Genomic DNA, 13,020 nt, shown 5'->3' on the forward strand with positions numbered 1-13,020 from the left:
AAAAAAAAAAAAAAAAAGACAAAATATTAATGACAGAAATTAGATACACACATGCATTAACCCATTCCATGTGGAAATCAACAAGAAACATGGTATATTCCTTCTTTTGCTTTGTTTTTTCTTTAGAGATGGAGTCTTGCTCTATTGCCCAGGCTAGAGTGCCGTGGCATGATCCTGGCTCACTGCAAACTCTGCTTCCTGGGTTCAAGCCATTCTCCTGCCTCAGCCTCCTGAGTACCTGGGATTACAGGTGCCCACCACCATGCCTGGCTAATTTTTTGTATTTTTAGTAGAGACGGGGTTTCACTATGTCGACCAGGCTGGTCTCGAACTGCTGACCTCAAGTGATCCACCTGCCTTGGCCTCCCAAAATGCTGGGATTACAGGTGTGAGCTACCATGCCCGGCCAATAAGGTATATTTATTCTTATTTGATGTGGATGAAAATTGTCAAAACACAACCAATGGGTAATGTCAACATGCATTCTAACATGCAATTTATTGGATTTAGCCAATAGAATGTGGGTGGATGTCATTTGGTAGAACTGTTGGGAAAAGGACTTGTGGGGTGCCTGTATAAACTGGCCATAAAAATATGGGACAATAAGTTGTGGAAAGCCACAAGAGGCCTCTGAGGAGGAAAGCCTCCTAATTGCCATCACGTTCCCATGACCAGAGCGTGACCTGCTCTCTTATCTATAAACACTGTGCTCAAGGAGAAAGATATTCCTTTGAAGCACTGGAATGTGGCCAGATATGCCGGCTCCTAGTTAGGCCCACTCCCCACAGTTGCTCTCTGATAAGTAAAAGAATAAATCAGTAGTTAAGTTTATGCTGCTTCAGCACAAAGGAAATATACCTAAACTGCCATTGCCCCCCTTTCACTGTTTCACCCCTGAACATCTGCTTCTTAGATCTAAGTGACTGTACTCAATAAATAGTGTGGAGACCAGAGCTTGGTGCCTTTGCAGCCTCTGATTTGCTCTGGCCCTCTGGCTCCCACCTTTATGAACTCTTAACCTGTCTCTTCTCATTCCTTTGTCGCCACTGGACTTCGGGTACCCTATGGGTGGTGTTGAGGCTGGTCCTCAACAGAACTTTACATGTGCTTTCATGTTATGACTTGGTTTTTGCTATTGGCCATAAGAAGAACATGCCACATGTAGCCATTCGCTCATCCATGAAAACCTTCCAAGAATAGTGGCACTGCTTCACTTCCACCTTCTAAATCTCATGCAAATTTCACCAACATGGTGAAACCCCATCTCTACTAAAAATACAAAAATTATCCAGGTGTGGTGGCAGGCCCCTATAATCTCAGCTACTCAGGAGGCTGAGGCAGGAGAATTGCTTGAACCCAGAGGGCGGAGGTTGCAGTGAGCTGAGATCGTGCCATTTCACTCCAGTCCAGGTGAAAGAGCGAAACTCCATCTCAAAAACTAAGGCCGGCCTGGTGGCCCATGCCTGTAATCCCAGCACTTTGGGAGGCCAGAACGGGTGATCACCTGAGGTCAGGAGTTAGAGACCAGCCTGGCCAACATGGTGAAACCCCCTCTCTACTAAAAATACAAAAATTAGCCTGGCGTGGTGGCATGCACCTGTAATCCCAACTACTCAGGAGGCTGAGGCAGGAGAATCACTTGAACCCAGGAGGCAGAGGTTGCAGTGAGCCGAGATTGTACCATTGCACTCCAGCTTGGGCAACAGAGCAAGATTCTTTCTCAAAAAAATGAATAGAAATTTTAAAATGACCATTATAAAAAAGACAAACAATAACAGATCTTGGTGAGGGCAGAGAGAGGGGAACACTTTCGTACACTGCTGGTGGAAATGTAAATTAGTATAACCACTATAGAAAAAATTATAGAGTTTTCTCAAGAAACTAAACATAGATAATCCACATAATCCAGAAATCTTACTGTGGGGTACATATCCAGAATGAAGGAAATCAGTACATCTAAGAGCTATCTGCACACCCATGTTTACTGCAGCACTATTAACAATGGCCAAAATATGAAATCAACCTAAGTCTCCATCAAAGCTTAATGGATTTATACACAATGGAATACTATTCAGCCATAAACAGAATGAAATACTACCGTTTGCAGCAACATGGGTGGAAGTGGAGGTTAATTATGTTAAGGGAAATAAGCCGGGAACAGAAAGACAAACTTGGCGTGTTCTCGTGCATAAGTGGGAGCTAAAAGAGTTGATCTCATGGAGGTCAGAGTAGAATGATGGTTACTAGAGGTTAGGAAGTGAGGGGCTAGGGGTGAAGAGAGGTTAGTTAATGGATATAAAAATATGGTTAGATAGGGCTGGGTGCGGTGCCTCATGCCTATAATCCCAGCACCTTGGGAGGCCAAGCCGGGTGGATCACAAGGTCAAGAGATCAAGACCGTCCTGGCCAACATGGTGAAACCCTGTCTCTACTAAAAATACAAAAATAAGCTGGGCATGGTGGCTCGCATCTGTAGTCCCAGCTACTTGGGAGGCTGAAGCAGGAGAATTGCTTGAACCCAGGAGGCAAAGGTTGCAGTGAGCCGAGATCACACCATTGCACTCCAGTCTGACAACAGAGTGAGACTCCATCTCAAAAAAAAAAAAAATGGTTAGCTAGAAAGAACAAGTTCTAGTGTTTGATAGGACAGTAGGATGACTATAGTTAACAATAATTTATTGTATATTTCAAAATAGGTGGAAAATAATATTTGAAGTGTTCCTAACACAAGGAAATGATAAATGTTTGAGGTGGATATCCTAATTACCCTGATTACATATTATATGCATGTATCAAAATATCACACATATCCATAAATACGTACAATTATTATGCATCAATAAAAACATACACTGTAATCCCAGCACTTTGGGAGGCCGAGGCGTGGGATCACTTGAGGTCAGGAGTTCAAGACCAGCCTGGCCAACGTGGTGAAACCCTGTTTCTACTAAAAATACAAAAATTAGCCGGGTACGGCAGTACACGCCTGTAATCCCAGCAATTTGAGAGGCTGAGGTGGAAGAACTGCTTGAACCTGGGAGGCGGAGGCTGCAGTGAACCGAGATTGTCCCACCGCACATATACAATCAGGGGCCTTTAAGTGGCACTGTGTTGGAATTAAGAATACCGCTGAGGGCCAGGTGCGGTGGCTCAAGCCTGTAATCCCAGCACTTTGGGAGGCTGAGATGGGCGGATCACGAGGTCAGGAGATCGAGACCATCCTGGCTAACCCGGTGAAACCCCGTCTCTACTAAAAAATACAAAAAATTAGCCGGGTGTGGTGGCGGGCGCCTATAGTCCCAGCTACTCTGGAGGCTGAGGCAGGAGAATGGCGTAAACGTGGGAGGTGGAGCTTGCAGTGAGCCAAGATCGCGCCATTGCACTCCAGCCTGGGTGACAGAGTGAGACTCCGTCTCAAAAAAAAAAAAAGAATACCGCTGAGAACCAAGGGATAGTGGAATTGGCCCCACTTAGTATTATTCCCAGTGATTGCATATGCCCAGATGACTATGTATTGACTGGTTTGTCAGCCATTGTTAGATGTGTTGGAGACGCCCAACAGAACACACACCCTGAGTTCCATCTTCCATAGGTGTGCCACCCCTAGACATGAAGCCTGCCACTCCAATGGGGGGCTGATCATCTGGATGGAGTTTACAAATATGGGCTGAGTGCAGTGTGTTCCTTGTGTTGTGAGTTGACCTGTGGAACAATGATGAGACCATGTAAGAAGGCCTGTGTATGTGTAGACTGACTACTACTGGATATATAATTCAGAAGCCAGTCAAAGATATCTTTGGAGACACAAATCAGGAGGTACTGCTGCTAATGAAGCAGAGCTAGGGATTTTTATTAAAAAAAAAATTACAGACAGTACAATTCACTTTTTTATACTCCTATTTTTTACACATGCATAGATTTTTGTTATCTATGACCACAAGCAGGATACAAAACAATTCCCACACCTCAAAGAATTCCCTCGTGCACCCCCTGTGTATTCAGATCCCACCCCACCCCAGACACTCAGCAACCTTTGATCTGTTTTCTGTCGTTATATTTTCACCTTTTCCAACATGTCATATAAATGGAATCCTACAGTATGTAACTTTTTGGGACTGGGTTCTTTCCCTTAGCGTAATATATTCGAGGTTCATCTATATTGTTGCATGTTTCAGTAGCTCATTATTGTTATCGTTGAGTAGAATTCCATCCTGTGAATGTACCACAGTGTATCCATTTACACACTGAAGAACATTTGCTTGTCTCTAGTTTTTAATTTTTTTAATTATAAATGATACTTACAAACACTCATGTACAGGTTTCTGTGTGCACATAATTTTTCATTCCTCCAGGATAAATACTTATAAGTGGGATTGCTGGGTCATATTGGATGTGTAACTTTTTGAGACTGGCATATTGTTTTCCAGAGCAGCTTTACCATTTTGTCTTTCCTATTAGCAATGTATGAGAGTTCCAGTAACAAATCCATTATCTGTACTCCTGAATCTAAAATAAAGGTTAAAAAAGAAAGAGTTCCGGCTGGGCGCGGTGGTTCATGCCTGTAATCCCGAGACAGGAGGATCACGAGGTCAGGAAATCGGGACCATCCTGGCTAACATGGTGAAACCCCGTCTCTACTAAAAAATACAAAAAATTAGCCGGGCGAGGTGGCGGGTGCCTGTAGTCCCAGCTACTCGGGAAGCTGAGGCAGGAGAATGGCGTGAACCTGGAGGCGGAGCTTGCAGTGAGCCGAGATCGAGACAGAGCGAGACTCCATCTCAAAAAAAGAAAAAAAAGTAAAGAGTTTCAGTTGTTCCACATTCTTGTCAGCACTTGGTATTGTCACATATCTAGGGTTTTGAAAAGCCCGATTATAAACTGATGAATATCTCAAATAGTAGAACATCCCAGGTGAATGTTGAAGACTAGTGTTGGAGCCTGTGCTTTTGCTGTTGCATTTTTTTTTTTTTTTTTTTGAGACGGAGTCTGGCTCTGCCGCCCAGGCTGGAGTGCAGTGGCCGGATCTCAGCTCACTGCAAGCTCCGCCTCCTGGGTTTACGCCATTCTCCTGCCTCAGCCTCCCGAGTAGCTGGGACTACAGGCGCCCGCCACTTCGCCCGGCTAGTTTTTTGCATTTTTTAGTAGAGACGGGGTTTCACCGTGTTAGCCAGGATGGTCTCGATCTCCTGACCTCGTGATCCACCCGTCTCGGCCTCCCAAAGTGCTGGGATTACAGGCTTGAGCCACCGCGCCCGGCCTGCTGTTGCATTTTACTTGTGAAGCAGGGCATGGTAAGCCTGGTTCTACTGCTAGACCAGAAACTGAGTGAAGAAATTAAAGCATTATCTGGCAAGAAATGATCACATTTGAGATGTACTGTGCACTATCTGACACTGGGGACACAGAGGGTGAGGAGATATGCTTGTTCACATACATTATTAGGAAATACACAGCAGTTATAGGAGCCGTGTTTCTAGGATGGAGATGATTTACAGTCAGACTGCAAAGCTCTCTAACATTATCTCCATTATGCCTGGATGTCTGGCTCTGACTCTTGATTGGGATAAAGCCGGTGAGCTACATGAGGTACTGGTTAAAGTCTTTTGGTTTTTTTTGAGACTGAGTCTCGCTCAGTTGCCCAGGCTGGAGTGCAGTGGTGCGATCTCGCCTCACTGCAAGCTCCGCCTCCTGGGTTCATGCCATTCTCCTGCCTCAGCCTCCCAAGTAGCTGGGACTACAGGCGCCCGCTGCCACGTCCTGCTAATTTTTTGCGTTTTTAGTAGAGATGGGGTTTCACCGTGTTAGCCAGGATGGTCTCGATCTCCTGACCTCGTGATCTGCATGCCTCGGCCTCCCAAAGTGCTGGGATTACAGGCGTGAGCCACCGCGCCTGGCCGGTTAAAGTCTTATATTCCCTGGGAGACTCCCAGAGCCAATTTGTTAATGATGGCTTTTTAACTTTTTTAAACTCACATAACCAGTTAAGATAGCCTGGCATGACTATGTAACCAGTGAACAGAGACAAATAAAAAACCCATGCAGTGGCTGGGCACAGTGGCTCACACCTGTAATCTCAGCACTTTGGGAGGCTGAGGTAGGCGGATTACCTGAGGTCATGAGTTCGAGACCAGCCTGGCCAACATGAAGAAACCCTGTCTCCATTAAAAACACAAAAACTAGCTGGTCGTGGTGGCACATGCTTACAATCCCAGCTACTTGGGAGGCTGTGGCAGGAGAATTGCTTGAACCTGGGAGGCAGAGGTTGCTGTGGGCTGAGATCACACCACTACACTCCAGCCTGGGCGACAGAGCAAGACTCTGTCTCAAAAAAACAAAACAATGACAACAAAAAAACCCGTGTTGAGAAGTCCTGCCATCAGCTCTCCCCAAATCAAGTTTCATACAGATCTTAGTGGTTCAGTTCAGAGACAGTGTGCAGTCTGTACGTGAATAAAGCCACTAAGAAGCGTGCAGCTAGATGATTCTGAGCCCCAGTGCTTACCTTCCCTTTCTTTTGCTGAGCCACATCCTTTGCTTCTAACCAAAAACATTTCCTGGGTGTGCTCTGTGGAGTCTTGTTAGTCCTCTGAACTGATGAAATCATTTTGCATGTGTCTTATGACCTTGTAGTTAGGTCTACAAAATATGAATTTGCAAAATCACTCCTATTTTGTCGTATATATTTAGGCCAAGTTGACTTAGATTCTATAAACATGTTTGCTCCTTAGAGCTGCCCAAACTTCATTGAGCAATAGATAAGTTAGATGAAAAACACTCATGCGGCACATGATATTTTGATTCATGGACTGCATATACAATGGTGGTCTCATAAGATTATAGTACCAGCCAGGTGTGGTGGCTCACGCCTGTAATCTCAGCACTTTGGAAGGCCAAGGCGGGTGGATCACGAGGTCAGGAGACTGAGACCATCCTGGCCAACATGGTGAAACCCCATCTCTACTAAAAATACAAAAATTAGCCATGCTTGGTGGCTTGCACCTGTACTCCCAGCTACTCCGGAGGCTGAGGCAGGAGAATCACTTGAACCCGGGAGGTGGAGGTTGCAGTGAGCCAAGATCGCACCACTGCACACCAGCCTGGACAACAGAGCAAGACTCTGTCTCAAAAAAAAAAAAAATTATAGTACCATATTTTTACTGTACCTTTTCTGTGTTTAGGTAGGTTTACATATACAAATAATTACCACTGTTTTACAATTGCCTATAGTATTCAGCACAGTAACATGCAGTACAGATTTGTAGCCTAGAAGCAACAGGCTCTACCATACAGCCTAGGTGTTTAGTAGGCTGTACCATCTCGGTTTGTATCAGCACTCTGTGATGCTTGCAAAATCATGACACTGCCTAATGATGCATTTCTCAGAATGTATCCCTATTAAGTGAGGCAATGCTGTATTTATCAATTCATACAGTGAAAATCTCTAAAGTGAGTGAAGTGGCTCACACCTGTAACCCCAGCACTTTAGGAGGCTGAAGAGGGAGGACTGCTTGAGGCCAGGAGTTTGATACCAGCCTGGGCAACACAGCGAGACCCCATATATATAAAAAATAAAAACGTTAACTGAGTGGGATGGTGTATGCCTGTAGTCCTAGCTACTTGGGAGGCTGAGGCAGGAGAATTGCTTGAGTCCAGGAATTCAAGTCTGCAGTGAGCTATAATGGCACCACTGTACTCCAGCCCAGGTGACAGACTGAGAACCTGTCTCAAAAAAAAAAAAAAGGCAAAGAAAATTTCTGACTTCTTCAAAAGAAATCTTCAAGCAGGATTCTGGAATACAGCCCAATGTTGTTTCATGCCAAAATATAAACCACAGGACCAAATTTTCCCAAGGAGCAGCAGCTCATATGTAAATAGCTTTAGAAAACACAACTTCAGCCAGGTGCGGTGGCTCACACCTGTAATCTCAGCACTTTGGGAGACCGAGGCGGGGGGATCACCTGAGGTCAGGCTTTGGAGACCAGCCTGGCCAACATGATGAAACCCCATCTCTACTAAAAATACAAAAAAATTAGCTGGGCATGGTGGTGGGCGCCTGTAATCCCAGCTACTTGGGAGGCTGAAGCAGAAGAATCGCTTGAGGCAGAGGTTGCAATGGGCTGAAATTGCACCATTGCACGCCAGTCTGGGAAACAAAAGCGAAACCCTGTCTCAAAAAGAAAGAAAGAAAGAATGAAAGAAAGAAAACACAACTTCATTTAAACTTTCTTTAAAGCATTCAAAAGTACCTCCTTCACGGACATTCATTAGATTCCATACCTTGATTTCTCTCTGCGCCTTTGTTGAGAAATGACAGCACGAGGTCTTTTGAGGATGGATCACATTATCCACAGCCTTTCTTTGGGGGCTATTTTCATTTTTTTGTGTGTGCAAAATTGGGACGTATATGATGAATATGATTTACTGCCAGAAAATGAGAAAGAACATATATGGACCCCTCAATTGAGTTGTTATTAAGGTATGTAATTATAAGCCAAAAATGCAGCCAAATCCTCAACTGTATTTTATGGTTTTTCTTCATGCCAAAATCACCTATTAGTAACCACCATATCTTTGCTCATTGACTGCAGAATCCAAATATTTATACCTTTATTTATTTATTTATTTATTTTTGAGACAGGGTCTTGCTCTGTCACCCACGCTGGAGTGCAGTAGCACTATCCTGGCTCACTGCAACCTCTGCCTCCCGGGCTCAAGTGATCCCCCCACTCAGCCTCCCCAGTAGCTGGGACTACAGGCATGTGCCACCATGCCTGGTTAATTTTTTGTAGAGATGGGGTTTTGGCACGTTTCCCAGGCTGGTCTCAAACTCCTGGGCTCAAGTGATCCTTCCAACACCTCCAAAAGTGCTGGGGTTACAGGCATGAGCCACCAAGCCCAGCCTTATACCTTTATTTTTATTATATGTTAATAGATACTAAAAAATTACTTTTCCCTTTTAATAAAACAATCAAGTTAAATAAAAACTTTTTTATTAAATAAAAAATAAAACTGTTTTTAGTTTAAAAGCCTGACCATTTTGTTGGCCAGGAATTTGGGAAGACCTCAGCTGGGCAGTTCTTGCTTGAGGTCTCATTTGTGGTCCCAGTTGGGTATCAGCAGGGTCCACAGTCATCTGAAGGCTTGACTGGATGTCCAAGAGGCTTCACTTAACATGGTTGGCAGCTGATGCTAGCTGATGGCTGGGAGCTCAGCTGTGGCTGCTGACCTGGGTGCCTACACATGGACTTCCTAGCATCATAGTCTCGGTATGGCTAGACTTCTGTCATGGAAGAGAGCTCTTCCCAGAGTTAAAAGTCCCTATAATCCTAGCACTTTGGGAGGCCGAGGTGGGCAGATCACCTGAGGTCAGGAGTTCAAGATCAGCCTGGCCAACATGATGAAACCCTGTCTCTACTAAAAATACAAAAATTAGCCATGCGTGTGGTGCTTGCCTATAATCTCAGCTACCCAGGAGGCTGAGGCAGGAGAATCACTGGCACCTGGGAGGCAGAGGCTGCAGTGAGCTGAGATCATGCCACTGCACTCCAGCCTGGGTGACAGAGTGAGACTCTCTCAAAAAAAAAAAAAAACAAAAAACAAAGTCCCAAGCCCCATTTGTTTCCTTTTAATCTTCCTTTCTTTAGTATTAATTCTTTGATGGTGTAAAAGAAATGAGCAATAGTTAAAGTCATTCTTACAATCATTTCATTTGAAGAGTTCTCATCCTATGTGAATTCCCTGGTGTAGCGTAATATATGAACGATGGCTATAAGCTTTTCCATATTCATCATTTGTACTTGACCAGTAAGACACAGACCGTAGGTAAAGACTATATTCCTCCCCATGCTCCAACTTCAACACACTCATAGGACTTTTCTCTAGTTGGAATTCTCTGATGGTGAAAAAGGGAAATGCTGGATGCCTCTCCTTCTCTAGTAGACTTTTTGCTTTCAAATAACACATTAACTGTGGCTAGCAGCAATCTCACATTTATGACATTTGCCTGGAAGATTTGGGCTATGGCTAAACGTCTTTCTACATATATTACGTTCATTCACATTCCCAGTTTTCACAATAACATTGATCAAGTTTCCCTGTAGCATGAATTCTCTGGTTTGAACCAGTACCATATTGATAAAATTTATAGCTGTTTCCCTTCAGTGTCAATTATCTCACATTGTGAAAGTTCTGAATCGTCTGCCAGTATCTGACTGAATACACATATGCACTAAGACCCAGCGATTCCATTCCTAAGTATATACACAAGAGAAATACATGTATGTACACCAAGACAAGTATGCTCTCAGAAGCATGATTTAGTATGACCCTAAGCTGTAAACAATGTAAAAGTTCATCAATAGGAGAATGGATAAATTGTGATATAATCATATAATAGAATTCTATCCTGGATAAAAATAAATAAACTTCTGCCACATGCACTAATGATTAGACTCAGGGACATGATGAATGTAATAAGCCGTACATGAAAGAATGCATGATAATCCAATTTATAGAAAGGTTTATAATATGTAAAAACTAATTTGTAATGTTAGAAGTCAGAATCGTGGTCAACTGTGAGGAGGTAACAACTAATTTTTATTTTGTATTTGCAATGAGAAATATAGTTTACACCTCCTTCTTTTAAAGAACCTCTCTACTCACTGTATAGTCCATGGACCGCAGTCAGTTGGCCAACTAGTTATTACTGATTAACAAAAATATGTTTGAAATGGAAAATGTGATTTTCAATGTTTATAACACCTTGACAGAGGAAGTTTTTGTCTGCTGAAGCTAGTAATAAAAAAATTTGGACTTTTTAATTATTTTTGTCATGTAATTTGTCTAATAATATTTGTGTGTGTGTGTGTGTGTGTGTGTGTGTGTGTGTTTTACAGGCTGGCAAATAGTAGGTTACCATGTGGTATAGTACCTTAAACTGTTGGATATTATTATGTTTGCAAACAACATCATCTTACAGGGTTTACTATGACTTAACATTTTTTACAAAAAAAAGCCACATTACTTACTGAATTCCCATGGTTTCTACCTTGTGAGTTTTCTGATGGACAATGAGGTTTGACTTACAACTGAAGAACTTCCCACACTGTTTACATTCATATGGTTTCTCTCCTGTGTGAGTTTTCTGATGGCGAATGAGGTTTGATTTCCTACTAAAGGCTTTCCCACACTGAGGACACCCATTGGATTTCTCTCCTGTATGTATCCTGTGATGAACAGTGAGGATTGCCTTCTGGCGGAAGGACTTCCCACATTCATTACAAATATAGGGTTTCTCCCCTGTGTGAATTCTCTGGTGGAGAGTGAGGGTTGTCTTTTGGCAGAAGGACTTCCCACATTCATTGCAAATATAGGGTTTCTCTCCTGTGTGAGTTCTCTGATGCACAGTGAGGGTTGTCTTCTGGATAAATGCCTTCCCACACTCATTACACTGATATGGTTTCTCTCCTGTGTGAGTTCTCTGGTGATCAATGAGGTATGACTTCTTCCTAAAGGCACTTCCACACTGAGGACATTCATAGGCTTTCTCCCCCGTATGTGTTTTGTGATGTCTAGTGAGGGTGGCCTTCTGGCGGAAGGACTTCCCACAATCGATACAAATAAAGGGTTTCCCCTCTATATGTGTTTTCTCATGAAGGGTGAGGGCTGTCTTCTGACGGAAGGCCTTTCCACATTGATTGCAAACATAAGGTTTTTCACCTGTGTGAATTCGCTGATGTTCAATGAGGTATGATTTCCTTCTAAAGTTATTCCCACAGTAAGGACAGTGAAAGGGTTTCTCTTCCGTTTGCGGTCTCTGAGGCATAATAAAGCCAGACTTTCTGCAGAGGAATTTCCCATATTTGTTGTAGGCAGAGGACTTCTTTTCCATAAGATTACTTGGATGGACACTGAGGCTTGACTTTTCTATGAAGGCAATTCCATCTTTATTGTAGTCAAAGGTTCTTTCTCCTCTGTGAGCTCTAGTATGTGTAAATAGCATTCCTTTCATCAGGAAGGATTTTTCACATTCATTATGGTCAAATGGTCGCTCTGGAGCTTGAACCTTCTGATGCTGAATAAGCTCCTGTTTACCACTGAGAACTCTTTCTGTTTGTTTCTGGAGATTCACTGCAGGATGAATTTTCTCATGCTTGGTACTGAGGAGTGATTTCTCCCATCCAGTACTGTCCCCAAACTTCTCTTTTATGGGGCTTATATTTCTAATGACTAGTTCTGAAATATTTTTCAAAACTTTTCCATCAGGTTTATATTCACATAGTATGGTTTTTGAAATACGGTTCTTGTCTAGAGTAAGTGCTTTACCATAAATATTACTTCTCTCCTTAATTAGTTTTTTGTGATTGATGAATATGAGGGATCTAGAATGCCTGTCTTGGTATTCTTTGAACTTCACTAAGACATCTTCAGTTTTCCCATCTTCTTCTAGAAAACAATACAATTAACACTGTGAGTCTTCACATAAATGCTATGGATTGGGTATACATCCAGACAAACTATGGTGCGACCATCTCACTACTGTGATCTACAAAAAGGCCAGAATAAATTACCTCTTGGTAGCGAAAATGTATAAACACAAATACAAATCTTGCTACTCTGTTAAAATGAAGAAAAACTGGCATAAGCAAAAAACACTCATATTTTTGGCATGTTATAAATATAAGCTGCACTGAGAAGGTATAAGAAACACAAGGATGGCCAGGTACAGTGGCTCATGCCTGTAATCCCAATACTTCGGGAGGCCAAGGTGGATGGATCACCTGAGGTCAGGAGTTTTAGACCAGCCTGGCTAACATGAAGAAACCCTGTCTCTACTAAAACTTCAAAATTAGCTGGGCATGGTGGCGCATGCCTGTAATTCCAGCTACTCGGGAGGCTGAGGCAGGAGAATTGCTTGAACCAGAGAGGCAGAGGTTGCGGTGAGCCGAGATCGTGCCATTGCACTCCAGCCTAGGCAACAAGAGCGAAAGTCTGTCCCCCCCAACCAAAAAAAAAAAAAAA

At 43.1% G+C, this 13,020-nt stretch overlaps 1 protein-coding gene across 3 annotated transcripts in view; it reads right to left on the minus strand.

The window, feature by feature from the left end:
- Positions 1 to 9,969: 9,969 nt before the first annotated feature.
- ZNF382 (zinc finger protein 382) overlaps positions 9,970 to 13,020 on the minus strand; it is a 31,888-nt gene continuing 28,837 nt past the window's right edge. For all 3 annotated transcript variants that reach the window (XM_011950608.1, XM_011950606.1, XM_011950607.1), the window contains one exon: positions 9,970 to 12,444. In XM_011950608.1, the coding sequence (XP_011805998.1) occupies positions 11,024 to 12,444 (1,421 nt within the window). In that variant the 3' untranslated portion in view covers positions 9,970 to 11,023. The remainder of the gene's footprint in view (positions 12,445 to 13,020) is intronic.

Source organism: Colobus angolensis, unplaced genomic scaffold, assembly GCF_000951035.1.
Source record: "Colobus angolensis palliatus isolate OR3802 unplaced genomic scaffold, Cang.pa_1.0 Scaffold31, whole genome shotgun sequence".
Taxonomy (NCBI): domain Eukaryota; kingdom Metazoa; phylum Chordata; class Mammalia; order Primates; family Cercopithecidae; genus Colobus; species Colobus angolensis.